General features: G+C 42.1%; 1 protein-coding gene across 1 annotated transcript in view; it reads right to left on the reverse strand.

The window, feature by feature from the left end:
• Window positions 1-741: 741 nt before the first annotated feature.
• Window positions 742-27,591, reverse strand: part of HS6ST3 (heparan sulfate 6-O-sulfotransferase 3) — a 316,029-nt gene continuing 289,179 nt past the window's right edge. Inside the window, exon 2 of the mRNA XM_064440675.1 lies at window positions 742-6,521. Within this exon, the coding sequence (XP_064296745.1) occupies window positions 5,816-6,521 (706 nt within the window). The 3' untranslated portion in view covers window positions 742-5,815. The remainder of the gene's footprint in view (window positions 6,522-27,591) is intronic.

A 27,591-nucleotide genomic window follows, 5' to 3' on the forward strand; every position in this document is an offset into this window, starting at 1 on the left:
AGAAATGTGAAAAGTTTTTGGTCTGGTAAAATGGTCATGGAACAGGGGCCTGGACTACTCTTGGAAGGAGCAGACCTAGCAGAGGGCCTCAGTTACTCTGTAAAAGAGAAGATAATGTTTCCTCCCTACTCAAGCCTGCCCACGCTCCTCCCTGCTCCCATCCCTGTCCTAGTTCACTGCATTCACACACTTGCATGGAACAGTATGGCTGAATAAGCAATTAGCTCCTTCCATGGTCCAGGTACCCTCAGAAAATACGAGGACATGCATATGAGGCTAACACTGTGGCAAGACTGCAATTTCTCATCCTTCCCCACAGCAGCTCCTGAGATTATCCTGACAGTCTGGACTGGTGTCCAATACCACTGGAGTAGAAATGAAGTCCACTGAATTCACTACCACTATTTGCATACTTAAGTCTTAATACAATCCAAGTATGGAAATTCTAACACTGGGGTCACTTGAATTAGTGCTGGTTACTATTTATCATGAATCTCCTGTCTTAATTCAATCTGAGATAAATCCCACCAAAGTCAATTGGAATCAAAAGATTTGGTATTGGGCCCCAATATAATTAAACAGTAAGTTATATAAACATGCTTTTCCCCATGTACATTTTGTTAAAAAACATAATTATGGTCATGGTGGATCTTTACTAATGCTTGAAACTGGCCTGACAGAAACATTTTTAGGTATTTTTATAGCCATGTAGATAAAATTAAACCTTTAGGGTTTCAAAAACGCAATCAATGTTTATTTGTTGCTCATAAGTAATTCATGGACCCAACAATATTCAACAAAACTTCATTTTTAACAGATTTCTTAATGAGCATCATTTTACAGAAAACCACCAACAAATAAATATATGAAAACAATTGCTTCTGACATCACAATGGTTAAACACATTAAATAATTCATTAAATTGTGCTTTACATCAATGAAAATCCCTAGGTCTACAAACTATCTTGTAAATAGGAATAAAAGTAGATATGGTTACTCACAATACAATCTCTTAGTAGCAGAGTTCACACACATTATTGCACATAAACAGAAGGAAAATTTCTAAAGAATAAAGTAATTTACAGCCTATTAATTTACCCTTTCATCTTAAATATGGCAACTGATGGGAACTCTTGATTTATTTTTTTTTTAACTTCCAACACTTATTTGAAATCACAGAGCTAGTGACATGTCCAAGTGGAAAGCCAAGGACATTGTAGGCTATGGAACCCATTTGCCTCCACAAAATATCAGCAAAGAAAGTATTACAAGAACCAAACTGAAAGAAGTGTTTCAGTGCAAACTGGGTACCTTTTCTGAGTATGCTTTTGCCACGTAGGGAGGATACAGCAATCTGCTCTAGCAGAATTATTTCATTGTGATTGTTCATCTCGTAAAGAGTAGTCTCCACCAGCCTGGAAAAAAGATATTCCTTTATCCCAGACCAAAAAAGATTAATTCCACATATATCATGGGAACAGCAATGGAGGAAAAAAGAAGTGTCAGTGAGATAAGGTTTATAACATCAGTGCTCATAACTGATACAAGACTGCAGGTGGGAAACAAGAACCCAGTACTGGAGAAGGAAGCATGTGTTAACACGACTGCCAACTTGAGAAACCTCCTGGTTTAGTAGTGGACGTCAAATCTGAAACATGTCCAGATGCAAAGGTGATGTGACCTGCCATTTGGTTTGGTTGAATGGATATGCTGCACTTAGGAAGCTTGACTCGGGATCTAACTGCCATCACTTTTTTGTTCTGTACTTCTGTTTTTAGTGAACTGCAAATAACTACCGCATACTGGGTAGAAGCCCTAGCAAGGCTATCGCAGCCTCACTATTAACACAGCTGAAGAATACTCAACATCAGAAACAGTGGTTTTTTGCTTTCCCCATGGTGAAAAAGCTTTTTATTGTTAGCACTGATGAGTGGGGAAGAGAGGACAAATTTTCATTCCTTAATAAAGTATGGCCCACAGGCAATAGGCTGAGTTCTTGGACTAGAGATCGAATTACTGGGAACAAGTTTTAATGACACAGCATGTTTCTCTGTCTGCTCCAAGCCTACAGTGAATTACAACTGGAAAAGGCAACCAGTGCTGAGGATGTGATGGGAGAGATTAGTAAGTACATCTCCATTACAAAGGAATGAGATTTGTTTCAGCCTCACAGTAGCAGAAGCCAAATTGCCTTGTTTAAGCAACAAAATAATGCCAGGAAGATGGACAGAAATCCTATAGCGCTGTTGCCCATGAAGGTTCTGAAAGAAACACGCTGAGCTCCAATCTTATACGAGCCAGTGTAATTACAGTGAAGTCTGTGCTGTCAAAGCAACGAAAACCTGGAGTAACAGAGATACGAACCAGGGCCTTTACTTTGCTTTTACGTTACATTATTTCAGGCATAGCGCCCCAGAGGAAAAAAGCTGCAAGCCTGTGTCTTAGAAGTCAGCCTGAAAGTATTTCCAAACTGCTTTCTTTTTCAAGTGCCAGGAAATTCTGCAAAGAAAAACAGTATTGTTGGCACACTGAGTCTGCTGGATCTACTGCTGGACCTGGGGAAGGAGGTGCCGGGCCCTTCAGCCTCAGAGGCTCTGGGCAAGATCTCAGCCACTGGCTGTGACCCCCTCAACTGCTCCTGCACGATCAGGGCTACCTGCCACATAGGCTCCAGGGAAAAAAAACAAAACCATCAAACCAACTTCAACTAAATCCCAAGCGTTAAGGCAAATCCCGTTAACATAGATGCTACAGCACATTAGCAGCTCTTCTTGTCTCCTGGGAAATGACTGACAAAAAGGTTAGGCATTGCATTAAGGTATTGCCAAACTATCAAAGCTAATGTAAACCACCCAAAGACTGCTTCGATTTTCCTCGTCAGGCTTTGTTTTGTGTTAGGCAGAAGGAGTAGTTTGGAGAATGGTTGGTGTGCTTGGACAGCTGAAACTGATACTCACAGTCACTGGTGAGGCTGCAGGGAACAATTTCTAAGCTCTCTCTCCTCTCCCCTGAAAAGATAACACTGCATTCATTTCTAAATGAAAAATGAGGCCCCCATTTCCATAAGCAGTGCAGAGAGGTGCCCTGCTGGGGAAAGAGGCAGGGATGCAAGGAAAGGGACCCTTTTTTTCATGCTTAGGAGGAAAAAGGGATGTTTAACAAAAAAAGACAGGCTGGGGCTGATTCTACTTCCTTGCTTATTTTCCTCCTTCATGTGAATTTGGCCTTGCATCTTTCCTCCTACGTGGCTGGCTTCTCTCCTGTGCAGCCCTGCACCTGCCAAGCCCCCCTGCCCTGCCTGCCAGCCTGGCGTCTCCTGCATGCCCTGCACCACTGCCCAACCCACCTCTGCCTCTGCCAGGGTGACCTTTGGGCCCTGCCCCCCCAGCACCCATAGCCCCCTGCTCTCACAGAAACAAGAGTTGCAGGTGGAAATTCTGGACATGGCATATTGGGTGCCAAAGGCATCCTTCCCCTCTCTTCCTGTGGAGACTGCAGCAAGATGCAGCGATGGGCCTGGGAACGGGGAGATGCAGCAGCTCCCTATCATCCCTGCATCAGCAGCCGGAAAGCTCCTCCCTCCACAGGGCCAGGGCCAGCCCAGCCTGAAGCCCCGTTGCCAGCGGGTAAGATGGCAGTTCACTGGGAATTACCTGCACTGCGCTAAAGGTGCAATAACACCAGCCAGGCTTAGCTCTTCATGGCTCACCATCCTGCAGCCACACAGAATGAGCTTCAGTCCTAGACTATAAACATTTCCATTTACTTCTTTGAAGGTAGGTGTCCATATACGAGCAAGGGGTCTGAGCGCCTCTTCCACGTGATGGGGATCCAAGTAGTACTGTCCGGGGAGTCTAGAGAGCTCCTCACTCTTCTCTAAGGCAGACATGCTGTGCTTGGGCAGGAGAATAATGATCTGCAGTCCTGCGTTCTCCCTTCCAAATGCAGAGGTGGGAGGAGATGCGGATGATCTACCAGTGGAACAGGTGTTATGGACCAAAAGCCACTGCTACTCACCCCAAAAATAGCATGTTGACAATCAGGCATAAAGCAGCATATTGCTAATAAACTACATTGATAATGAGGCATCATCCTGGTAGCCCTCTTCACTTCTTAAATAGCCATTATGATATTCCATGTTTAATGTATTATTGTATGCATTAACTCTCAACAACATTGTTAGATGGTATTTTTGGTATTGTGCATAGATAAGTAGCAATAGCATTGTCGGAAGAAAAGAAGGTACAGCATACACTAGAAACAAAAGGCTTGGAAATGAAGGGACAAATTTTCAAATTCAGCCTCTTTTTTTCTGTAACACATAGTTTTTGTACCAACTGCTTAAAAACCTTGAATTTTGAAAATAAATGAGAAATGTGCATCCACATCAGGTACTCTGGTATTTCTAATTAGCAAATCTGTAAGGTAAAAGCCATTCATGCATGCAATAATATACTTTCAGCATCTCGATTTAGCAGCCACGTTGAGGCACTTAGAGAAATTTCTTCCTAATGCTTTACATTTATGCTAGAAGAAGAAGGAAAAAAACTCTCTCAAAAGATCTATGGTGCACAGGACCCTCTTTAAAATTCCACTATTACAAATGGAACAACATAAAATCTTGGAATAAATAGATGCGGTTTAGCCACAAGGATGTAACATGTGGAGGAAGAACCCATTGACTCTTTTTCTAGACAAGGAAGAAAAACAGATACAGACCTCTCATCATGAAAACAATAAATTTACAAAGAATCTTCATACAGAGTAATAAATATCAAGACTTTCCACATATCCATTATGTATCCTATAAAAATGAAAGCTGATTTTTTTTCTAGCCACTACCGTAGTTAGAGAGAAAACCAATTTAAATTGTATTCACTTGGCATCAATGTATTTTAACAGACAACATCATAAACCTGCCTGCCTTCACAGACAATATATCTCCAGGCTTTTACAGCAAATCTGGAAAATGTCACACTAATATTTAAGCTTTTCCTGTTCTCTCTTCCCTCTTCCCTGTAGTTTGCTTGGCCTCTCTTCACCTTTTGTGAACGTGATGGCTGATTTCTTTGCCTCCAGGCAGATCATCTCAGCAACGTGTGCCCAGCTGCCACTTGGACCTCATTTCTCAATGCTTTCTCTTTGCCACGCACACTCAGAAAGATGCCTGCTACCTGGCCGGGCTTGGTACTCTCGACATCGTAGAAAAATAGGCTAACACCCCCATCACTTCACTTATAAATCATCTCTGATTGCTGGCTAACAGAACAGAACAAGCGATGTCCCAGTCCCACATTTCCTAGGTCTTTTTTAATCACCTCAGCAAATTCTTCCCTTAATCAAAACACAACATGTAGAAGCTTGAAGGGCAATACGTTTTCCTCCATTGCATTCACTAGAAAGCTACACACTACAGCTGCAAAGGACAGTATGAAATTAACCAGCTCTCATGTCACAGAGGAACTAAAATAAATTTTTTTTTTTAATTTTTCATTCATCTCTGCACAAGTTTTGGTAGCTCAGATTGTATAGGGTGCATCTGTTAATACTCTCTCTTCAACCCATCCTCATAGCTTAGGGCTTTGAATGAAGTCTTTATGGACAGGAATCTATTCTACTATTTAATAACACTAATTAATGCCTATTGAGAAAAAAATACATTCTCCTCACTGGCAAGAAAAATGGAGACAAGGAGGGGTAGTTGTCAGACGCAGTCTCGTTTACCAAAGCGGTAAGCCTTCCTTGGCTAATTCCCAGGTAGCCAAGTCGCGCACACTCTCTGATCCTCTCATGGGTTAGTCAAGATGGAGAAGAGTCACCACCTTGCAACTTGACTGTTATAATCTTCAGTAATGGCTACTTCTGCTGCCTCTTCCCTTGGCCACTGGTGAGCTCTCTGCTCCCGCAGAAGCCGCCGCTCCTCTCGCCTCTTTAGCCGGTTCTTCTGATGCTCCTCTTGCTTGGAGTACTGGAAGCGCTGCAGGAACAGGTCCTTCGCGTATTCGTAAAGCTGCACATCCAAGAAATTCAGCTCCTCTATCCGTTGCCGCACATCCTCACCAATGTCCACATTGGAGGCCCGCGTAACATTGAATTGGGTGAATGGGGAAATGAATTTCAGGTTGAATGTCCTCTCAAAGAGATACTGCGTTTTCCTCTGAAATTCTGTGAGCCCGAAGAAGGCCATATTTTTCAGATTGTTCTTGGCGCTTTGCAGAAGAATCATATTTCTTTCACTCTCATTCATAAAAGTCAAGTTGTAGCATCCCACCAAGCTGAGGTCGGCCAGCATGCGCACCTGGCGGTTGTTGGCCAAGTTGTAGCTACAATCCATGAATTCCTGTAAACTGACTCCAGACCAGTCGTCTCCTTCATAACAGGTAGGCAGCTCGTCTGGTGTTGGGCTTCTTCCATCACACATGTGAAGGGAAGTCTTCCACGTCGCACCCCTCTGGACGTGCTTCCATTCACTCAAGTACCGTGACACTGGATCCCTCAGCATCGTGATGTAATAGAAGTTCCTGAAACATATCATTAAACACAGTTTTAAGATTCAGTGGATTTCACTTTTTTATTCTCCAATGAAACGATTACCGGTCACTGCCACCACCCCCTTCACTTTTTCTGGTGTAATGTAGGCACTTTAATTTACTCCTACTGAGACAGTAAAAAGCTTAACGCTTCACAAATGCTGAGAATAAAATACAAGGTAAATTGGGAGAAAGAGAGATGAAAGCAAATAAGCAGCTATTGGAGAAACAGAATCACTTTGACCTACCAACTGCTTAGTGGTAGTTACTTTATGTAGAAGCCAATTAACTGGAGTGTACTCCCCTCTACTTTGAAATGCTAACCCTCAGTACTATCAGTCTAATATCTACTCTTTTGGACTGAGACATGCATGTCTCACAAGATGATAATGCATAGACCGCTTGGTCAGAATATGAGAGAAGCATGAGCAATTTCATGTGGATGCCACAAGTGCTAAAAATAGCACCATGTGGAAGACTGGCATGAGCCACCTACTTAAGCAGACCCTATTATTAAATGGGTTGGAGTGAAGATAATGAGAGACCCCAAATCCATTCATATGACTTAATTTTAGACAAGTGCTTGATTGAAATTAGTTATAATCATGCAGTACAAAAGCATGTTGTTATAAAGATTATCATTATTCAAGCTTACTTGTCAAGAATACAAAAGAGACCAAGAAATATTGATTTGAAATAGAGCAAATAACTGCAGAACTCACATTGTCAGCTCATCTTTTAGCTACTGAATTCAGTTTGTACCTCTATTTATGGCAATTGGAAATGGACTGCAATTGAGTATGCTTCAAGCAAATTTTCCCAGACTGAGGTTTTTTATCGAGAAATGTTTTATTCAATAACATCTAACCTGAATTACAGGGTCATATCATAAAGACGAAGCAAGCCCAAAATACTTATGATTTCTGCCAGCTAGGATAACCAGCAGAAGATTCATGACTAAAATTAACACACAGCTTGGTATAAAAATAGGCTCATGAGTTTGCATGACTCATCTGACTGCAAACAATACATTAATAAATCATAAGTCCTAAGATTTCTTAAGAAAAGTCTGATCTCTACTCTTTCTTGAGCCTAGAGAAGGATGAAGCAACTAAGCAGGAAGCAAGCCTGCTGAAGACAAGTTACCCTGTAAAAAAACCCAAAACTTTGTGAGGGCCATCTCACACAAGAGCTAACTGCAGTTATATGAAAAATCTTGGAATTGGTATCAATCCCCAAGACAATTATCTTTCTTTTCCAATATCACCCATTTTCTGCCACTAGAGATTCCCCATAAGTTTTCCATAAACCTCAGTTTGGTCATAAAAATAGCTATTTCCCCACACATTCCTAAAAATCCAGATATATTCCCCAGCACACACAAAGCAAAAGGAAACAGGGCTGAATGCTATGTCCTTATCCACTCTGAGTTCTCCTCTTACAGGATCTATATTATAATTAATGGAATAAGGTTATGAGGCCAAACTATGAAATGTTCTGCTGCAGGGTCATTTCTTGAACTATTATCTAACGGAAACAGCTGTTTCGATAATTGTTTCACAGCAGAAGGGTTACAGGTAGAAGGATATAAACTAGGGAGTGCCATGGATGAATTTTCATTATCACTTTCTTTGGAAGCCATGATTTGTGTTAGCATCAGATGATACTCTGAAGGATGATACTTCCAAAATAATTTGGGGCTTGGGTTTTCTGATTGCTGCTCACACACAGTCAAACTGCACTTCAGTTGTTTTGATCCACTTCAGTTACCTACACAGCCCACATCAACAGTGAACCCAAGGATCACGCAACCATTTGTAGACAGATACTTCTAAAATCCGTCTTCACTACTCCTGCAGAGTAGAAAGGACCAGAAATCCTCCTGTGTGTTCTGCAGTATAGCTCCACTGCAAAAAGCACTGTCTTTAAGCACTTCAAGCGCAATGTTCCCTTCTCAAGTTGGATGTTCATCTCATCTTGGCTCTACCTTGCATGTATGAGAGCACCTTAAGAACTGCTTTCCAACTAACAGCACAAAAAGTGGAAGCATTTCACTAGTGTTGTGCAAGCCAACATGCAGCCAAACACTCAAACAACCCATCAGCTCCGAGCATAAGACACTGTTGTTGCAACGTCCAGCAGGCACTGATAGGGTTGTGACAGAAAATGATTGAAGCTGCAAGGGAGCAGAGTTGAAAAAAACATGGACAAATATTCAGAGGCAGTTGCCAACATCTACATCAACAGAGACTTGGCATTGGCTTAGTCCTTGCTTTGCTGCCCTTCCCCTCTTTGGATAATTTTGGATTTTGGTATGTCGTAACAGATGGGTTTAAAAGTTGCTCTTGACAATTATTTATACCTCTAATAATAGTTTTGTCTTTCCTCACCCATCTCCGGCAGTCACAGGTATGACTCAGAGCAACAACAATTAACAAAAATACCTCCTTTGCATCAATCATTTCCATTTCATTCCTGGATATGTAAATGCGTTTGATGTGCAATAAACAGGAGTACAAAGCAAATGCAGGGAAATGAGAACAGTATGTCTTTGTATAACATCCGCAGCTTCCCTTACGCAGACTGGGCGAGAAACTTTTGCCAGTCTGTTGCTGCTCCTCTTCTGCTGCTACCTGACTTCTGCATCTGTTTTTGCTATCCTGATTAATGTGCTTCTGGTTTGTACCTCTTTCAGAGTGTTGCGTTATCAGCTGAATGGCTTCTTCATCCGGCGGACAACCTTTAACAGCAGCCTGATACACATTTAGTTTCCAAGGCACTAATAACTAAGAGTGCAGCCACCCCCGCCACATTCACACTTTACAACCTTCTTTTTAACATTTTGTTCACGACTCTTCATCACTCTTTTAACCAATCTGAGGTTGGAAGACCTTAAGATTTCTTCCACCCAATCACGTCCAGATGACACTGTTACAAAGCTATGTAAAGGATTAGTGGATGCTGCACAGCAGCTGTGGCACAAGTTTTTTCTTTCAGGGAAAAAGGATGTCATGTCTCTAGAATAATGATATAAGTAAAAATACATAGGTCATGCACATTTGTTTCAGTTGGAAAATTACAAAAATTATCTCAGGAAATTGCTTTCAAATGTTGACATTTGAGGATTAAATATAGCAGCATTTCAGAGCTCTCAGTCCCTAATACACAGTGTGCAATCACACTAGGAATGGCTGAGGAGTCAGCTCATAATAAAGGCAAAAAGTAATTCATAAAAATATGAAACAGGGGATGGTCTTCAATCTCTCCTTTCTTCGCTGTTCAGTAAAAAAGCATCAAGTCAGCTACATACCGAGTATGCCTGAGCCACTCTGAATCCAGACGTGCACTTGTTCTCATTGATGTAAATGACCCCCTTGTGCTGCCCATGCTCATGCTTACGTGTCTCTGTTAAACCCCGCAGCTACCCACTGTGGGAAATACACGGCAAAGAATTAAGTAATAACTTCTGTTACCCTGTTTGACAAAGCAAACTCATCAGAGACTTATTGCCTTCATTGCAACGGACTCCAGTCATTGATTACTCAAACTGCTGTCACAGACAGCCTCAGTGTTTAAAGGCTAGCCAAGCAGAATGCGCTGGCACATCAGAAGATGTTTTACACAAAACATTCCGAATTAATTAAAAACCATACAAATTATATCTATACCTATATCTATATCAGCGTGTGCGTGTGTGTGTGTGTAAACATTTACATGGGAATGTGGCCATAAGATGCAGTTGTCAATGAAAGGAAAATCATAATAAATGTACAGTGTGTATTTGCCAATGTATCTTGTGACTTCAGCCTACGTTTCAAACAATCCTTATAACACCACCAGTCCACCAGTCACGATGTTAGCTCCTCCTGGAAGGAAACTTCATACAACTTCCCCAGATTAAAAAATCTCCCTTTAAGCATAATGTACTGAAATGAATGGTTTGTCAAAGCCGCCACTGTGGGATGGCTGATTTTTTTGACAGATGCTAAGCACCATGATGGTCAGGCTCAGTAGTCCATGCAAGGTCCCGAACAAGAACCAGTGTAGAGCCTGGGCTGCACGGTACTGTTTACACTAGAGTCAAAAAGCTCTTGGGAATTCAGAAGGCTCTTTTCCCACTGGCATGAAATCCCGTCTCTTCATTAGAATTTGGTGAAGAAAACCTTTAATTAATAGAGCAGCTAAAATGAGCTTCTAGTTATAACCTAAGAACACGCATTTCTTTCACATTATAAGGTATTTTAATATAAATACTCTAATCTTACAGTAATCCTTCAATAGTATTGGTCTGTTTTAGAAATTAATTTCAGAGGAGCAGACTGATGTTAGTAGAGGTGATCCCAAACCAGGGCATTTTGCCTCTTCTATCGCCATGGAACAGACGTCCCAGCTGAGGGAGATTTACTAAATACGGGAAGGATCACCGCACACAGAGAACAAAAACATCCTGTAGGGCCTCCTGGGGAAGAAGGATGAATGGCATCTTCTCTGCCACTCCAACTCTTGTGTGGAGCATACAGCACAAGCAGAGCTCATACAGCGCTCTCGGAGGCTCAGAGAGGAGAGGAGAAAAAAAAATGCTATTCCCTCTTCTTTCAAAGCGTGAGGCAGCACCTTACATGCAGAGAGTGATGAGCTTCATAAAAGGAGAACAATGCACTTAGAGCAGCTGATGCAGAGATGGATGAATATTTGTGGTGGAGGAAAAGAGTCACTGGAGAGTATTTTGGAAGACACTAACAGACAGAAGAAAGAAGAACCAAAACAACTGAAAAAAACAGGTGCATCATAAAACAATCCACATTCTGGTTTTCCTGGTAGCATGGAAAATTAAAGCCCTGGTCAAGTTTATGACCCAAGCTGAGACAAGGAGTTAGCAGCTTTAATCCTGGATGTGAGTGTGCTCCCGAGGAAAGGTCTGAAATACCCAGCAAAAGCCAGCCTGGCAGCACACTTCTGCTAATAAAAGAAGTTGTGGCAAGACAAAGGGTTAAGAAGGATCTGCATTATGTGAATGGAAGCCTTATGCTTCCCAGTTTTATCCTGAAGCCCAAGTTCCCAGAGGCAGTAAGAGTTAACCACTGATCAGCATCCTCTCTTTAGGCAATGGGTATGGGGTAACGGTGAAGAGAAGAGGGTAAACAAATGAAACAAAAATAAGGATAATACAATACATGAACAATTAGGGAAAGACAACATGCAACAAGGATGGTGGGGAGAAGCAGAAAGCAAATAAACATTGTTGGGCTCATCCAAACTGGTCAAAGACAACTTGGCGTAATGCAGATATGTCAGCTCATGGCTGGCAGCATTACTGTGCAGTGTCACTGCATCTATGCTGTGCTTAATTTACAGATAACCTGCCCAATGTAACAAGAACAGACTGCCTATTTCTTATTCAGAACAATAGTATTGTAGAGAAAAAGCTATGGAACAAGGCACAAACTATATATGCTTGTCCATCCTGCAGGAAGCATCATACAGCTTATCCACCAAGCCAGACAGATCAACACTAGCTAGCCCATAAACTTTTGCAAAGGTGATGTACCAACAGCACATAGGTTTCTTACACTCAGCATCAGTCACAGGATGTTAGACCAGTGTGATGGGAACGGTTTTCTAAGACATCCTTTACAAAAGTTTGTGACCTTAATATTATTAGCTGTCCTCTCAGGTTTTCGTGGGTTTCTTTACAAGTCTTTTACTGAAACAACAGCAGTTACCGTTAAGAAGTCAACATTTATCCAGTCTTATAACATTCATCACCCATTCAGCATGCAGGAAAAACACTGAATTGGCTATTTTTTCAGAGGATCTGAGCACCCACCATTTCTGCTGTTTTTAACTGCACTGATCTGAGCACCCACCACTTGTGCTGTTTTTAACTGTCACGATGGCACTGTGCTTACTTAAAGCAGTGGCTGTAATGTCCTAGAGACACTCAGTTACTCTACGTTAAAGGAGAACTTGCCCTTGACTTCAGCAGAATTAAATTAAAAAATTAAAACTTGCACTCTGAGGTACAAAATTATCAAATTTTAGATATGTCTCACTATTCCTCTGGGGTTTTGTCCCATGGCTTTGAATCCAACCAGAAAAACAAACTGGCCACTGTTTCCTGTTTCCAAATTGGCCACAAGCTTCTGTTGGTTAACTACCCCTTTTGCTGCCCCAGTGACATAAAATGCAGCTAAACCTGTAGGACAGGCCTGGTCAGAGAAGGAACTGGATATTAGGTGTCTAAGCAACCTCTGAAGCCAGCAGGGAGCTGCTCAGCACAGGCAGTGGTGTGTGCCTGGAGAGTAACACACCTGGCCAAGGTAGGTGCCAGCTCTGGCATGAGCTGTATCACTTTAGAGGCTCCCTATGTATTGGACTGTGTACCATGACCACAACGGGAGCTTAGAGACCCACTAACTTGGAGATGTCTGCATTGTAGGCACCTACATACAGGTGTCTCCACCTGTAAGGTGAACACTATGCCTGGAGTCAAAGGCTCCCTGCCCGCGCAGATGCTATTCACGGAGCGCAAGCTTCAGGCCAACCTCAAAAACCAACCAGTAACGTAACATTTTGTAATGAGTGAGAACTACAGAGAACCTCCATTTCATGACTTTTGGTACCTATGATATATATATACACCAGTCACGTTAGGATATCTCTTTCTAAGCATGTTTTTAGACCTGGAGTATTCCCAAAGTAAACAGAAGTTTTAAGTAAGTTGTTTATTATGTCACATAAATCTCCAAACCAGCAGTTAGAAAACCAGCCTACCATAATTTTGTTCTCCTTGTCGATACATCAGTATATCAGTGAGACAGGGGGAGGGCTTGGAGTCATACAGCTAGGATTGTATTTCTGGTTCTGGAAAGCAAAGGTGGTTGCTGAGGGAGTTATTCGTGATGACACAGTCCACTGCAGGCAAGAGAAATGTGGTGTTTGGGCACTGGGAAGCACTTAAGAAATGGGAAACCTCACATCTTGTTGCATGTTAGCAGAGGTGCTCCCTGTCACAAACTTCAGTTTCCTTTTACATTAACCTGTTGTTTAGGACTCATTGTGAAAGTCCTGGTTTTTTCCTGTTTCGAAATTGAAAGTGCTTTTTTCCCCCTAAATATCCTCTGAAATATCAAATGAAATTCTGTATCCATGCTATCAGAAAAACCTCAGGAAAGCTTTACAGCACTATTTTCTTTTTTTTTTTCATGGCTGTTGATCAGAAGATCAGTGTCCCACACCTGATTAAAGAATGACAGATGACAAAGAGTGTCTTAAGAGACCACTCACTCTCTGTCATCAAACAACTTTTAACAGCTGAGGTTTAGAGTAATCCAGAAGAGTAGAAGAAACAGAGTGAACCTGTGGCAACACAAATGCTGTGTGCACAGCATTAAGAATTTTTTCATCTGAAGAGTCTAATTTTCCTTGAAGTGAAGGTAGAGCAAATTCAATAATGGTGTAGAACTATGCAAGGATATGAGGAGAGTGATATACCAGGTAAGCTGTTTGAACACATCACTGTTTTAGATTTATATTACACAGAAAAAAAGATTACTTTCAAAATTATCTGTACCACAAACAATGGTAAAAAAACACATTTGTGGAGACTCTATTTTTTTTCCCCTTAAATACTTTAGGAATGAAGACAACTGGCCTGGCACTATGTAAACTGACAACTTTCTTTTAAAACACTGTAGGCTTCTGGAGTTAGGACCTGTGATTTTGTACTTTTTGAAAGTAATGAATAACCATTAAAATAACAATCATGTTTTTTAGATATCACTGTTGTGGTTTAACTCCTGCCAGCAACCAAGCACCACATAGCTCCTTGCTCATCCTCCTCCCACCCCGGTGGGATCAGGGAGAGAATTGGAAGGGCAAAAGGAAGCAAACTTGTGGATTGAGATAAGAACAGTTTAATAATTGAATAATGACAGTAATAATAATAGTTGAAGTAGTAATGATTTGTAGTAAAAAGGAAAAGAACAAAAAAGAGAGGAGGAACAAAACCCAGGAGAAAACAAGTGATGCAGCTGTTCACCACCTTCCAACCGATGCCCATCCCATCCCTGAGCAGTGATTGCCACTCCCCCCCCGCCAACTCCTCCCAGTTTATGTGCTGAGCATGACATCATATGGTATGGAATATCCCCTTGGTCAGGTGGGTCAGCTGTCCTGGCTGTGCCCCCTCCCAGATTCTTGTGCATGCAGAAGAGCATGGGGAGCTGAAAAGTCCTTGACTTAGTGCAAGCACTACTTAGCAGCAACTAAAACATTAGTGTGTTATCAATATTATTCTCATACTAAATCCAAACCACAGCACTAAAACAGCTAGCAGGAAGAAAATTAACTCTATCCCAGCTGAAACCGGGACAATCACATTGCCATACTCCCTTAAGAATTATTAGGGAAAATGGATCTCAGGACTAAAAGGAAACTGGGAGTGCTGAGACTTCTTTTCTTGACATAGGGAAATATAAATTTGTGAGGATGCAGATTTTAATGAAGTATTTCAAAGACATGTCTAAGACATTAGGTGGGGACCAAACAGCAGCCTTCCAGTACCTAAGAGGTCAGTGAGAAGATGGAGCCAGGCTCTTCACTGACCTGTACTGTGGGCTAATAAGAGACAACGGACATAAATTGAAAAAGGGGAGAATACACAGAAAATAATTTTTACTATTAGAGTAATCAAGCATTGGGAAAGCTTTGCCCGAAGAAGTTGTGTGCCCTCCATCCTTGGAGGTTTTGAAGACCCAAATGGAGAGAACCCTGAGCAACCCCATCTGCACCTGAGCAACCCCATCTGCGCTCAGAGCTGACCCTGCTCTGAGCAGGGAGTTGGACTAGAGACCTCCTGAGGTCCCTTCCTGCCCCAGGGGTCTGTGATTCTGCATGACAGTGCAGAGTCTTCCATCACCAAAGGTATAGTCCTGTCAGTAAACACATCAAAGCAGAACCAACTTGCCAGCTAGATCATACCTGCCCTCCCTTGTGCTTTCCTGGCTACCCAAGACAGAGAATGTGCTTTGCCTTTTATGAGTTTGGGGTTTTTTGTATATGATTCAAACTAAGGCTATAACACTCTGAACCAGCACACCCTGAATTATTGAGCAACTTCATGAATATTTATTTCAATGACACTTTGTTCAATATAGAGTCTCCAGAAATTGGAGAAGACAGTGCAGCAACTACATGTCCCTAAATAAATTAATTCTGTTCACAGGTATGAAGCCTGGATCTTGAACAGCTCCTAGACTAATGAAATTATGTTCCTACCCATGGTTTTAATCCCAGTATTTTAGAAAATGCACACTAACAGCATATGAATATGTGTGAGCTTTCTGAGTGAACATGTTTTTCCTGTGTGTTGCCTTTAGGATTTAGGCATACATTTTAAAAGACAGAGTATAAAGTCAGGCATCTAACTCTATATTTAAACATGTAGATAAACTCAGACTCCTTGCCAGTGAAGAAAATACACAGTAGTAAGAGCTAAGAATGCTCAGGTACCCAGAAAACATGGTCTGCTGATTTATTTACTAAAAGGAGGCTCCCAGAGTAATCAGAGTGACCTTCCCTGCCAGCACAGACAACAGCACTCTATTATTCCCTTCATAAAACATCCTAGCCCCTTTCGAAATATCCTTTTCATGCCATTGCTCCCATTGAAAAGAGCTTGTGAAAGCTGCTTCTCACGGTTAGGAACATGAGTCTCATTCCCAGACTAAACCTCATCTTGGTCTACTTACATCCAGTTGTTCCTGGGTTAACACTGCAAATACATCAAGAGAATTTATGAATGTAACATCAGAGAAGGAGAAATGGGATTTAAGTTGGAGATCAGAGAGCAATCACACCTCTCGGTTTTCACTTTACAAGGCTGAACTAGTTGTTATTTTGTATTCTGATAAGACAAGCCAGAAGTGACCGCGCTGCAGTCCCCCAAAACCCTTGGGTCATGCTTAGATAGCTTCACTGGGAGATGTACCCTGAGTTTTCCAACACCTCAGCTTTCTATGCTAGCTTTTGATAGGGGGCTCACAAAAGAAAGATGTGCAGAAAGCTCCTGAGATTGGTTCTGGTTTTTGATGACCCAAGTAGTCCTTTCCTGGCATTCAAACTTGCACGACTTCACATTTCACTATACATGGCTAGAACTGGGCGAATTCTCACAAGGCCTCACAGGTGCCTTGTACAATTAATACTTCTTATGTCCACTGGCAATGTATTCTCTGATATACCCTTACACTGCATTTGTTTTTTATGGGACCGCATAACTCTGGAAGCTCATACTAACTGTGTTACTGGCTAATATACAGAGGTCTTTCTGCTCCCCCCTTTTCAGCTGATAAGCACTCAGCTGATAGAGGAAATCTGCTTCTGCCAGCCTCAAACACATGATCTTGCACTTTGCGCTATCAAATGTCATTCCATGTCTTCTACTGAAATCCTCAAGGTCATTAAGCAAATTCCATTAACATACTTCAGCTTTTTGTGCCAACATCATTAATGAAAACATGAAATAGGATCAGAGCTAAGACCAGCCCTGAGGAAATTTATTAATAACGTTCCCCTCACCAGAAAGTTCCTCTTTCAGCACCTCCTGTTTCATTACCACCTTCTTGTCCACCAGAAAAATCTTATGCTCAGCCTCATGTTTTCTGTCTTGTATAATAACTTCGCAGATGCCACTCTATCAAACACTTTATTGAAGGTAAATTTCCCTCCTCCTATCAGACAGATGCTAGGTACTTACATCTCTCAACCCAAAGGCTGAGAATCGCGGCCCTGGCTTTCTGTGTGTGAGAACACAGAGGATGGTTAAGATGGGGAAACAACAACTTATTTGAGAGCAAAGCGGTCTGGAATAGAAATGTACAGATTAGGCGATTTGATAGTGGCAAATCTGCCACTTTCCATCAAACAACCTCAATACAAATTGTAAATCATTTCTTGATAAGACACAGATCTAACAAAGTTCCCTCCAGAGATATTTGTTCTTTGCCTAAATTATATCGAGAACAGTTGTTCTAAGTGTTCTTTAAATTGCTGAAAGGAGTGAAGTAGCAAAAGCCTTGCTGAAAGAAATATAAATATAAAATGCAATGATAAATCAAATAATAAGAATTTGGATGTTCTATGAAGCACAGACATAATAAAAACCTTGTAAGAAACGGTGTGTGAGCACACACAGGAGGAAATACTATTCAAAAGCAATAGATACACAGTGTCTCATAAGGTTCTTTAAAGATACTGTATGCAAGACCTTTGTGCCTGAGAGAATAATAAATCCTTTGTGGCCAGCCCTGGCAAAGGAGGAATCCATTGCTCACATCGCCCCCATTCTATCTCATCCCTATTGTGCACAGATCATTGCTGTGTCTCAAACGAACGGTGGAAATCTGGGGCATATGTGACATCTTTACTCAAAAATGTTGTTTCTCCTGTCTCTGCCTTTGCTATGCCACTGCATGCAAAGGAAAATGAAATAAGGATGCATTTGCTCTACTGTACTACCTGCCTGCTCCCAGAGCTGCCTCTAGTCCCAGCCTGGGGAGGAAGTACTGAACTTGCCTTTCTCAGAGATGTGTTACAAGTACAAGGGAGGCAAGCTAAGGGGATGACCCACAGCATCAAGCAGCAGCAGAAAACAAGGGCTGGCCAGAAAACAGAAAGGTGATGACAGGCAAGGGACAAGAGAAGAGCAAACCTGGAGTCAGTCCAGCAAGAGGGACCTGCAGTTTGAGCTTGTTTTGCCAGCTCAGCTTCCAAGGGTTACAGAAACTTCCCAGGTTGGGAAGGGATCCTCCTGGTCAAGTCTGATGCCTCTAATCACGGGTAACGTTTAGGACAACCAGATTCACAAAATATCCCTTATGAACACAGGACAAGCCACTATCAGGTCACAGTCTCTGAGCAGCTGCCAGCAAGGTTAAGAGCAAGTCCCTGTTTCAGGAGGCGCCTCCCTGGAGCAGGTTACAGCCTGGGTGACTGAGCGTGCAGCTCCCGCTGCCCTCAGCACGGACTCCTCCAGCTCCAATGCAAAGAGATGGGGATGCAGAACTCCCACCTATTCAGTAACTTAAACAACATAAGGCCTTTTGGACCGGTTATAAAGGAAAAAAACCTACATACTTTCATGCAGAATTATGAGAGATCTGTTATCGCAAGAGTCCTGGCTGCCTACAAGAATATGCCTGTTTGGGAAATTCCAATTTCAAAGAACCCCTGAAAAGACAAACAAAATGTAGCCAGACCCTTAAAACTTCTGACATTTATATTTCTTCAGTCAGATTTTGTCAGGTCTGAAACAGAGCAAAAATATTTATGTTAAATTCAACTACAATGTTTACGTTCATATTCTTTCTCATTTGTGAAGGGGCTGTCGCTGATACCATTTTATTCTCTAGCTAGGTAAGGCAAGCAGCACAGACATATCCAATGTTCCTCTGTAGCTGGCTTCACTGGAAACCAAGTTTGCGCCGCAAGTGGCATGCATCCAGGCTCCTTCCCTAAGTGAGCTGCCTCTGATTACCAACTAATAGCTCAGTTGCAGACGCTGTCTTCCAAATCTGGGATGCTCAGATGAAAGTTCTGTGGGATTTTTCACTGCAACTCATTTTGAATCAGTACAGTAATTCTGCTCAATTAATAAAGTAATTAACAATAAAAAGGCTCAGTAATTGAAATCCCTTTGAAAGGACATAAATTTATTCTCTCTAAGCTTTGCCTCAATTCTTTATTAATTCTGACATCAAGCATAATGACCATAAATTATAAATGATCATCACAAAATCCAGGCATCACAACCATTTTCTTGTCCTACATACTGAGTTTCTAAACTCAGGTTTGGTCATAACTTTTGAGATTTGCCTCCCATACGGCAAACAACAGTATGGATATGAAAGAATTTCAGGTGATTCTACTAATGAAAACATTGTAAGAGTAGTCTTTCCTACTCATTCATTGAAACAATGCACAAAAGCTAAGGAAATTGCTAGAGCTGTAAGACGAAAATGCTAACTTTGTTTCTCCTAACATTCCTCTTCTTGTGATGTAACTGTACAGTTTTTCCTGTAAGACATGAAGCAAAGAGGTGATGGGGTATTTCAATTTAATACTTGTAAGACAGACCGCTGACTTCCCATTTTACACTGCACTTTGTGTTTTCACTAATATAATTGACAGTATCTAATCAAACTCAGAAATGTTTGCTGTGAATAACACAACTCACAGATATAAGCAAAATTGTCATCTTCCCCTCCACTGACCTCCTAACAGATTTTTTTCCACATCTGTTTAGACTATGTGGACTATGTGTATATATAGAATATATATATAAAATAATATATAAGATATATATATAATCTCCACAAGAGGGCCCTCTTATCTTCCCCAAATCTTAGCAAAAGCTTAACTTGCTTTCCCAAAATTTATGTTATAAAGCTTCTCTCTGCAGACACTATGATATCTTAGAACAAAGTTTTTGCCAACTAGTATTGATTTTATGATAGAATTTTATACAACGAAAACTGAAATTTGAAAGGGAATCATTTTTTATGTACAATTTCCACTATACACCTGGCACGCAGAGAACTTCGATAAAGCCTTTCCAAGTTTACTACTTGCAATAGCCAGCCAAAATGAGACTTTTCACGCACAGACACCACGGTCAGCTCACACTGCCATGGCAAGGCAGCCTCCAAGATGCAGGCTGGCTCTGTGTTATACTGCAATTTGTAGGGTAAGCCCAAAGTAAGCGCTATTAGTGATTTCAGCTCTGTGTAAATGCATCCCCTAGGCACAGCAGTTAAGGTACAAATGGTATTAAAGTTATTTGCACTGTCCTTTCAACTCCCAGCAGATATGGAAAACAAATCTTGTTTGGGATACCTTGTTATTTGCTTTAATATTCCGAATGTTTTATGGAGACAGTGTTATATGTCCTCATCTTCTTAACTCAATTGTAGCTCTGTGAGGCTTTTATTATTTACAGTCCCTTTCACCTTGGAATATCTAAAAGAAATCAGGCCATCTCCTTCTTCTGACCTCAAATCTTAACGAATCAAGGCTCTGACACACATGCCAGGCGGTGCATTGCTGAACCACTACTGGCTGTGGACGGTATGCTCTGAGAAAGAAGGTAACAAGATGAAATAAAGAAGCGTAGGATCCTGACATCCAACTTTTACAAGGGATTTTTTTAGTTTTCAGGAAAACTAGCAAGCTTTTATGTGAATTCAGCCTTGCTGATACAGCACAAACCCTCCAATCTGCTAATTCATGCGAGTAAACCTCTACACCTTGATCTGCAGCGCAAATTTTAAGCAAAGTTTTAATGACCACTCAGCAACACTGCCATATGATACGGTCACGTTTAACTGATGTCAGTAACAGAGTTTGGGTTCCTGCAATACTTGTGTGTTCAGGTAAAATAAAATACCCAAGGTGCTGATGGGACTCCATAGGAATTACTGTCCACAGCAACATGATGTCCACAACATTGGGGATGCCTTTAGCTCTCAACCCTCCTCTGGGATGGACAAATCCTAATCAATGAAGCACATCTGTACAGCGGAGGAAAAGCACTGCCCAATCCCTTCAGGCCATGAACTGATCACTTGAAGCATGACATTTGATTAGCCTTATTATCTCAACTCATTTATATATAAATGTTGTTAGGGGCCATGAAGCCATCCAGCCCTTATTAAAAACGGGCCGCAGTCTCCAAGCTGATGTACCCACTCTTCTTCCTTTTTGACTGTAAAAACAATGAGGAATTTCTTTTTTTGGACTGCAGGTTACCATTTTTGCAATTTTATTACTGTAAAATAACCTTCTTCTCTTACATTAGTGCAGCAGACTGTTGCCATACCCCCTCACATATGCAGATAGGTCAGGCTTTCTAGTCTTTCCCCACAGAGATATTTGACATTGAGACTCGACATGATCTAGCATCTTTCTGAACTAAAGGCCAGGGGAATAGTGCACAGGACTTTATTTTCTAACATATCTCTCACTGAAATTAATGAACATCTGTGCAGACACTGAACATGAATTCAGGCAGTGGAAACAAAACCCATCTGAAATTGAGCTTAAGGTCTAGGAATACCTAATGGTAAGGATTTTTGTCTTTGCAAGTTGAGGATTTCTTCCCTTCCCTTTGAAGAGGAGAGTAATTTTCAAGTCACAAACTTATCTTGTTCTAAAGGAAATGGGATGATAACAGAGTTGTGAAAGATATTTCTGCATTAACAAGGAACAAAGTTGCTGATGTGCATCTTAAGTAACAAAGTTTTGAATATGAAACATTCATTAAGATTCCTTTATAGACTGTACAAATTGCTTTCTGTTTAATACAGAATATTACTGTCAATACAATCCAGCAGTAATGCAAACAGGAAAGCAAGATTCAGGTTAAAATGCCATAATATTACGAACATTTTTCTACAGTTGCAATGATTTCAATATTTGTATCTTTTATCTAATGGAGTAGATTACTTAGTCTGGGTCAATCTTATTTTTGATACACATACTGAATATTAAATAATTTTACATGAATTGATACCTGTGAATTTAAAAAAGAAATCTCATCATAGTTTCCCGAGCAACTGAAGATATGCTACCTGACCAATAAAAACAGCCAAAAAAAAGAAAAGGATGCAAACTAATCTGGTTTTGCTTTTTTGCTTTGAAGATGTTCCTTTTCAATGGGCTTTCTCTAAGGCAAAATTTTTGTTGATAATTGTATCATTTTTCATATATGACAAAACTGTACATCCCAATAGTCTCACCAAGTACTGTTTAATACTCATCTCTCCACTCTCCATCTTAGTAGCAGCTGCTGATTGTTCAGGCTAAACTATGAAAAGATGAAAAGGAAGTTTGCATGCACGTAGACCTTTATTCATGACACTTTAATTTGCTCCATGGCCTTAAAAAATACACCAGGATTAAGCATACTCATGCAAACCACAGTTCTAAAAATAACTCACTTGAGACATTCAGACGTTTTCCACATTGTTTCCAGTAACACCACTCTTACTGCTAGGAACAGTCATTAGCACAGGCAGGGATTTAGCATCAAAAAAATCACACTCAGAAAAGCAGCAGGGATCCTCAGAGGTGTAGCAGGGGGCTAGCTGAGGGGTCACATTCGTATTCCCTGAGCATTAATGGAAAAAGCCCGGCAGTGCAGCTGGGCCACTGCAGCGAGCGGGATAAGCAGGCATGGGCAACCCTCCCAATTCATCACACCGGCACCCCACAGGTGAGGGCTGGGGGCAGTGGCCACCAAGCTCCACAGTCTCTCCAAAGTCCCCAGGGAGACATTTTGCTCAAGGGCCAGAAATCCACATCCCCCAGTCCAGCACCGCTCCCCAGACCGAAGTCTTTCCTGGCAGACACACCAGCCTACATTGCTGGAAGAAGGGGGGCTGCTGGGAAGGGACAGTACAGGCTCCTCCTTAACTTCGTACAGACAATCACAACTTTGCCCTAACTGAATTGCTTTTCTTTTTGTCCCAGCATTCTTGACAGACCAGGAAGGTTTATTTATGAGAAATGCTGTGCAAACAGCAACATACCAGGCAATGACAGAATACAAAGAGTTTACTCTTAAATGCAGTTCACTTCATCTCATCCTAAAACATGCCCGCCTTTATTATAAAAAGGCAAGCAAACTGAATATATAGAACAAACCAATGGTCTACAAACACACATAACCCAGAGACTGAACCTTGAATTTTAAAAAACCCCAACTGATTTTAAGGAAAAAAACAGGCTAAATGCCTTGGAGCACAGGATCTGGGGATAAAACTCTTAAATTGTGGAACCCTGAGGACAAGCTCAACACTCAAATTGGGTAGACAACGTTGTGATGCTTCAGAGCTACGAAGACTGCAGTGTTTCTTATTATGCACTTACTACGTGTGCATTTTTCTTCTTCCCTTCCTCCCAGCTGCTCTCTCATTCTTTGGTACCACCTCCCCCCCCTCCCCCCCCCCCCCCCTCCCCCCACTATTTCTTCTCTTCTTTTCCCCCTCATTGTTTGGGCTCTCACTCAGCAGCAGCAGCGCTTTAATGCCTGGAGCAGCTGCAGAGGAAACAGAGCACGTTTCCATCCATGCCCACAATTTCCATGTGCAATGGACCGCTGGGCTGATACAGAAGAAAACCAACTTTTTCCTAGCTAGGGTTAAGCCCATTTGCTCCAGCATCAAGTTTCTCTGCACATTTTGCTGGCTGCAGAGAAAAACTGAGTGGGAGTGGGATGCTGTCACTCAAAACCCTTGCCAGCCGCAGAGCTGTGCCTGCTGCTTGCTGGGGTCAGAGCAGGGGCTGTGCAGCCGACTCATGAAGCCAGGCTGAGGGTAGGCGCATGGGGGGCAGGTCCCACCCAGAGACCAACAGGTTTAGGTATGTGGCTGCTTCCCCACAGGCCATTCTCACCAGCCTGCCCTCATTTGTGCCTCTCCCTCTACTGTCTACAGGGATAGGGAGTTTTGTTCAGCTTGGGATTTTTTAACTTTAGCTCATTGAAATTGGATCCTCCTAATTTTTGCACCCCAGATACACAAACTCTCCGAGGGCTCAATGTAGATCCCTGTGCACTAGGTACATTACTGCCAGTTCAGGTTTTCTTCACAAATCTGAGAGCCAGAAACGATTCTGAAAAACCTCAGTGCAACTTCCAATGCTGGACATCCTATAACGGTTATACTATTACGGCATTGCATTTGTACTTTGTTCTCTTAAACCTAGACTGAAGTTAGCTTTGGCTTTCTAAAAAGGCTTCAGAAGAATCATGTTCTGTAAAAACATCTGAATGAAAAATGGCATATTAAAAAGGAGTTCAAGAAGCTACTCCACTAGTTCATGGAAGATAAACCCGTCAAAAGCTACTAAATACAGAGACGTCTCCACTAAGCAAGAAATTCTCAAGCCTTGAATTTTTAGACTATGGGAGTCTATTCAGGGGTATCATCGTTACATGTCTGCCCTGTTCTTGTCCTCCTTGAACATCAGTTGCTGGCACTGTTGGAGACAAAGTGTTAGGCTAGATGGACCTTTGGTTGGACTCATCTTAGCCACCCCTCTGCTACTTCAAGCCACCCACATAGTCATACTTTTTATTAATATCGATGAGAGAAGTATCTCACATGCCGATGAGTTAATTCAAAGCAAAAAGAAAAAGACAAAAGATCTGTACAGTTTTAGTCATAGAGTGTAAAGCAGAATTTGGATGTCATGCTTCCCAAAGAAAATGTTCTCTCACCTTCAATAAGAAATCTGTTTTCTGTTTTCTTAAAAATGGATCTCACAATGTGGGTGTTAAAAACAGCAGCTCTTTCTCTACACTTATAAAAATGAACACTTTCCATTCATTTACAAAAAGACTATCAGAAAATATATTATTACTAGGCGTTGGTAGGAGGCAACATCAAACAGCATGTCAGCTCTGAAAGAGAAATGAACCAGGGAAACAGACTGAATGCAGGAACTGACCGCCAAGGTTCAGCACGCAGGAGAGAAGAATCCCATTGAGGCTACAACACAGAAAGGGCAGCTGAGGAGATCTTCAGGTAGGCTGAAAGATGTCTCACCCGCCTCCTGACAACTCCACCGCTGTTCAATGACAGGTCTGTGTGTGGCTAGGCAGCCTGGCAATGCAAATATGACCCACGGCAAGCACAGGCAACAGAAATTAGCTAGAGTACATAATACAGTGCCTATGTGCTCACACGTGCCGGAAGTGAGAGGATGGATGACATCAGATGGGGCACAGGGCGATGCAGAGCCAAACCACCTATTCTGGCACAAAATCATTTGACACAAATCCAATATATTGACTTCTCCTGAACTGCTTGAATTGGCAGGGTGAGTCTATGCTGGAGTAGTACTTTGCATCCTTTATTTAAATCACAGAATCATAGAATCATTAAGGTTGGAAAAGACCTCTAGGATCATCAAGTCCAACCATCTACCCAACACCACCAGGTCTCCTAAACCATGTCCCAAAGTGCCACATCTACACGTCTTTTAAATACCTCCAGGGATGGTGACTCCACCACCTTTCTGGGCAGCCTCTTCCAATGCATGACCACCCTTTCAGTGAAGAAATTCTTCCTAATATCAAATCTAAACCTCTCCTGATGCAGCTTGAAGCCATTTCCTCTCGTCCTATTGCCAGTGACTTGGGAGAAGAGCCAACGCCCACCTCGCTACAACCTCCTTTCAGGTAGTTGTAGAGAGCGATAAGGTCTCCCCTCAGCCTCCTTCAGGCTAAACAACCCCGGTTCCCTCAACCTCACCTCATAAGACCTGCTCTCCAGACCCTTCACCAGCTTTGTTGCCCTTCTCTGGACACGCTCGAGCACCTCAATGTCCTTCTTATCTTGAGGGGCCCAAAACTGAACACAGCACTCGAGGTGTGGCCTCACCAGTGACCAGTACAGGGGCACCATCACTGCCCTGCTCCTGCTGGCCACACTATTCCTGATACAAGCCAGGATGCCATTGGCCTTCTTGGCCACCTGGGCACACTGCTGGCTCATGTTCAGACAGCTGACAACCAACACCCCCAGGTCCTTTTCTGCCATGCAGCTCTCCAGCCGCTCTTCCCCAAGCCTGTGGCGTTGCATGGGGTTGTTGTGACCCAAGTGCAGGACCCGGCACTTGGCCTTGTTGAAATTCATGCAGTTGGCCTTGGCCCATTGATCCAGCCTGTCCAGATCCCTCTGCAGAGCCTTCCTACCCTCCAGCAGATCAACACTCCCACCCAATTTGGTGACGTCTGCAAACTTACTGAGGGTGCACTTGATCCCCTCATCCAGATAATTGATAATATTGATAAAGATATTAAACAAAATTGGCCCCAACACTGAGCCCTGGGGAACACCGCTTGTGACCAGCCGCCAGCTGGATTTAGCTCCATTCACAACTCTCTGGGCTCGGCCATCCAGCCAGGTTTTTACACAGCAAAGAGTACACCTGTCCAAGCCATGAGCCACCAGCTTCTCTAGGAGAATGCTGTGGGAAATGGTGTCGAAGGCTTTGCTAAAGTCCAGGCAGACAACATCCACAGCCTTTCCCTCGTCTACTAGGCGAGTCACCTGGTCATAGATGGAGATCAGGTTGGTCAGGCAGGACCTGCCTTTCATGAAGCCATGCTGGCTGGGCCTGCTCCCCTGGTTGACCTGCACATGCCTGGTGAGCACACTCAAGATGAACCACTCCATAATCTTCCCTGGTACCGAGGTCAGGCTGACGGTCCTGTAGTTCCCCAGATCCTCCTTCCAGCCCTTCTTGTAGATAGATGGGCGTCACATCAGCAAGCCTCCAGTCATATGGGACCTCCCCTGTTAACCAGGACTGCTGATAAATGATGGAAAGAGGCTTGGCGAGCTTCTCCGCCAGCTCCCTCAATACTCTTGGGTCCATTTACCCTGCTTTTGAGCAAGTACTAGGAGATCTAAAACCAGTTTGACTGTATTGTCAAACTATGGCCTCGGTACCTAACCAGTTACAACTGTGCAGGAGTTACTCTGGATTTATGAGCGTGCAACCACACCAGGATGATCTACTCATTTTTGCTGCCTTCTGTGCTTCTTTTCTATGTCTGTCCTAACTTACCTAACCTCTGCAATTCTTTCCACGTAACATGCTCCAGTGTACTAAAACTATACGAACAAGAAGAAAGTAAATGACACAACTGAAATATTAAATCCCTTAAATGCTGAATATAACTCATGAAATTTAACAGAGTACAACATATTTAATAACAATACTGTGTCAATTCCATGAGAAAATAAATGTATAAAAGCCTCTATTACAAGGTGAAATATTGTCCTCAGAATTAGAAAATGCCAAAAATAATATTATTTGTTCAGCTTTATTTTGCCATTATGATACCATATCTTTTTGCAATAAAATTATTCCCTTTCCACAGGGCCCCTGCTTTGTTTAGTGCACAGTATAGGCAGTGCTAAGCAAGTGAGATGCCTGTTCAATATTTCTTTTTATTGTCATCTGAAAGCATGTAGTTCCGTGTTTTATT

The sequence above is a fragment of the Phalacrocorax carbo genome, chromosome 1, assembly GCF_963921805.1.
Source record: "Phalacrocorax carbo chromosome 1, bPhaCar2.1, whole genome shotgun sequence".
NCBI lineage: Eukaryota > Metazoa > Chordata > Aves > Suliformes > Phalacrocoracidae > Phalacrocorax > Phalacrocorax carbo.